Source organism: Cyprinodon variegatus, unplaced genomic scaffold, assembly GCF_000732505.1.
Source record: "Cyprinodon variegatus isolate N-32 unplaced genomic scaffold, C_variegatus-1.0 Scaffold1251, whole genome shotgun sequence".
Classification (NCBI taxonomy): domain Eukaryota; kingdom Metazoa; phylum Chordata; class Actinopteri; order Cyprinodontiformes; family Cyprinodontidae; genus Cyprinodon; species Cyprinodon variegatus.
The window spans coordinates 190941-194858 of record NW_015151704.1 but is presented as its reverse complement, the minus strand read 5'-3'; the positions used below and the strand labels follow the sequence as shown (position 1 = coordinate 194858).

General features: G+C 44.1%; 1 protein-coding gene across 2 annotated transcripts in view; it reads right to left on the bottom strand.

Moving 5' to 3' along the window:
* ms4a15 (membrane-spanning 4-domains subfamily A member 15) overlaps positions 1-3918 on the bottom strand; it is a 38470-nt gene that overhangs the window by 1207 nt on the left and 33345 nt on the right. For both annotated transcript variants that reach the window (XM_015401717.1, XM_015401718.1), the window contains exon 3: positions 750-857. In XM_015401717.1, the coding sequence (XP_015257203.1) occupies positions 750-857 (108 nt within the window). The remainder of the gene's footprint in view (positions 1-749; positions 858-3918) is intronic.

Genomic DNA, 3918 nt, shown 5'->3' with positions numbered 1-3918 from the left:
CTTTTCATGCATCCTCTAGATTCTCTCTAATGCTTTGTTAAAATCAAACATGCTTTAAGCAGCAGAAGCAGCCGTTTTACATGCAAAGTCAATGGTTGATGCAAATCAAGGCGCATTAAAAGATGCGATTTTCTCCTCTCTGAGCAGCATTTTCTCGTGCATGTGTGATTTTCCTGTGTGGTGGTAGATAAACAATGCGCAGAAGTAGTTTAACATAAATGCCATTATGTTTATTTTGCTTGTGGGCGCTTTGAAATAAATGTGACACCATACAGCTGCCTCAGACCCGCTCGCCTCTTGTTTTTTTCCCGCCTACTGTTGGTGGCGGCTGGAAGGAGATGTTACTGTTTTTTTAGGTATGTGGTACAAACTGCAGGCACCAGAAAAATAAAGGCAGGTTTTGACATTTTAAGTTAATTTAGGCGTTAATAAACAGTTTCATAGGAGTGATCATAGCGCTCTGCATCAGCAGTGCTGTGTCTGTCTCCCTGCCTGTTCCCAGATCAGCTTCTCTGATTGATTCATGTGGCGAATTGAGCAGCAAAATTTATAATTTTCCAACTCCAGCACCACGTGCCTCAGATGCTCAGAAGCTCATGATGCGCTGCTCCTGCTGCTCTAGACTCGCTGCAGGACCTTTGATGCGCCTTGATGTGCGTCGGCCGTATACTGATGCTTCTGCTGCTTAAAGCGCGATAGGTTTGAACGTAGCATAAGGCTCACAATCTGAAATGCATCAATTTGCTCACCAGAGATCCAATAGGGTAATAGGAATCCAGATACCAAGGAGAACGGTATGCCAGTCTCACGATGGTGCCGAGGCCAATATTAAGCAGGCCAATCATGATCTGAATTGCCTGTCGACAAAAAAAGGAAAAAAGAGATTTTATAATGAAATAACTGTCTTTGCATAATTTATTTTTGGTAAAAATAACAAAAAATACATTCTATAAAATAAAACAGCTAAAAAAACAAATTTGTGGCAAAACATTTCTAAGAACAAATCCAGTTTAAACTGTCATTAGTGTATTTTACTTTATGCATAGCAGTGTACCTGTATACGGAGGAGGGTTGTCAAAATATGTGTACTCTGAAAAGTAACTAGAATACTAGAACCCTGTATTCAGATGCAATACTGATTTCATGTATCAATACCAAAGCCGTTTGAAAGGATGCACTGATATGAACATATTGGGTCAATAGTAGTGGAATATTGCAAAAATTAGAAATCTCCTGTCCAGGGTTGATGCTGAAAACTTGGCCATGCATTTGTTACTTCAAATCCAGTTTGTGTGGGTTGTGCTTTTTGTTTGTTTTCCCTCCACCACCAGGTGGCACCTGGTTCTCTTTGGGCTCCTCACACACCTGCAGATGGTTGCCTCATTACCGGAGGACTCTTAAGCTGCTGACTGCCACTGCCTTGATGCCAGAGTGTTTGCCAGTTTTGGGTACTCTAGCCAAGCTGAGTTTTGCTGAGTCAAACTGACTGTTCTTCACGTGAGTCTTAACCTTGTTGTTTTTTTGTCTTTGCCTCTCGGCAGGAAGTCATCCTGCAAACTGGATGTTTTTGACCTTCTCCCCCCTGGAAGGATTCTCTGAGCATCAAAGTGAGCTGAGGATTCAAACTGGTGGTTTGGATCTACTTTTCCCCAAGGATTGTTTGGGCTTCTCTCTGAGCAGGGGATTAATCTCCACAAGAAACCGTTCAAGTACCGCAGTGGCAGTCAGCTCCTCCGTTCCTCAAGGAAACACCACAACCTGGGTAAACCCTTTCTGCCCTTCAACGAGCAAGTCAATTACTGGAACAACCCACACCGACTGGATTCAACGAAAGCAACCTTTTTCTGGAAAAGTGAGTCATGTTGCCTTTATTCCCTTCTTCAAATCAGAGACACAAATTTCCCACTTAGCCTGAACTAACCGCAGAATCTTCCCCTTCACTTTTCAGTCCCGGTTTGACAGTGTTCAGAGCAGTACTTGACTCCTCTCTACCAACTCACAATAAACCTGTTAAATCTTTCCCTGGTCTCTCTGTTTTGGTTTACTGCATGTGGGTCAGATCTTTGGATAAATCATGACAGAGACAGAACACTCTGGCCAAACCGTTGACCCCGCAGAAGCCATTCATAGAGCCATTAACCAGCAGCAAGCTGCTTTGACCAGACACGACAACACCCTGGTTGAACTGGTCAATCAGCAGACTGAATTGAATCGCAGAGTAACCGACCTAACAGAAGCTGTTTGTTTTTCTCTGGGCCTTGGGTGAGCTAGCCCCACAGCAAGCTTACCAAGTAGTTTTTGCTTCCCCCCATTCTGAGTGTCAGCTGGCAAATCCTCTCCGCTCCGCTCCGTGCATTCCTCATGCAATGTCTAGTTCAGTTCAACCATGAACCGAATAAGTTTCACCTGGATTCTACAAAGATCTCTTATATTATCTCATCTTACTTACCTAGCTCTGGATTGGGCAAGATGGGCAAGGTAAGATTTTCCTCTTTCTCTGATTATGGATGCACTTATGATCAATTTATCAAGGAATTCAAACTAACTTTTAACCAAGATTTTGACAAGACGCTAATATCTTGTGAGCTTCTAAGATTCACATCACGGCTGCTGCTTCAGGCTGGGATAAAACAGCCCTTAAGGGCGTTTTGTCTAACACACTAAATGACACTATTAAGGACGAACTAGCCACCCTTAATGAACCTGAAACACTCGAAGAACTAATCAATCTCTCAGTCTGTTTGGATAACCAGATTCGTGCATGTTCTAAGGAAAGAGGTTGTAAAACAGCCCCTTCAAAAATTCAGATAACTAACAGTCACTCCACTAAGCATCCAAGCAACCCTTCTCCATCTGAACCTATGCAGATTGGCTGCGTTCGCTTAAGTCCTGAGCAAACACAGCACCATATGCGGGCTAAGCTTTGTCTGTACTGTGGAGAAGCAGGCCGCTTTGTAGCCACATGTCCTCTTTTGGGAAAAGCCAGGGTCCACCAGTAGAGAGGGGGCTACTGGCGGACCAGAAGATATCTCCCTCCTCACCTCGTCTACTCCTTCCCGCATCTCTATTGTTAAATAAGAGATCCCTCTCATTATCTGCAATTGATTCTGGTTGTGTACAGCATCTTATTGACACTGCCTTTGCTCAACAGATGGGAATAGATTTTATCCCTCTACAGAACCCCCTTCGTGTTTTCGCCTTGGATGGCAGAGACCTGCCACAGATAACCCACTAGACTATTCCTATTCAACTAACTGTTTCTGGGAACCATATTGAAAACATTTCTTTCTTTGTTTTCCCCACAGCCAACTCTGCTTTAACCTTGGGTTTTGAATAGCTCCATTCTCATAATCCCACCATCAATTGGACAAGCAGGCATGTTGATTCTTAGTCTGTTTATTGTCACTCTTACTGTCTCAGATCTGCTGTTCCCCCAGGTGTACAACCACCAGAGTTAAGTGAGATAGAAGCCATTGATCTCTCTTCCGTTCCTGCTGACTACCATGACCTCTCCGAGGTATTTAGCAGATCTAAAGCCTGTTAACTGCCTCTCCACAGACCACACAACTGTGCAATTGACCTGCTTCCTGGAGCCCCCTTGCCCAGCAGTCGTCTTTCCAACATTTCTAAGCCGGAAGAGAGGCCATGGAAAAATATATTAAGGAGTCCCTGGCAACTGGCATCATCCGCCCCTCATCTTCACCTCTTGGAGCAGGATTCTTCTTCGTGGGGAAGAAGGATGGCTCACTTCGGCCCTGTATAGACTACAGAGGTTTGAATCTAATAACTGTTAAAAACAAATACCCATTGCCCCTGTTGTCATCAGCCTTTGAACCTCTTCAAGGAGCCACTGTCTTCACTAAACTGGACCTCAGAAACGCATACCACCTGCTCCAAAAAAGGGAGGGAGACGAATGG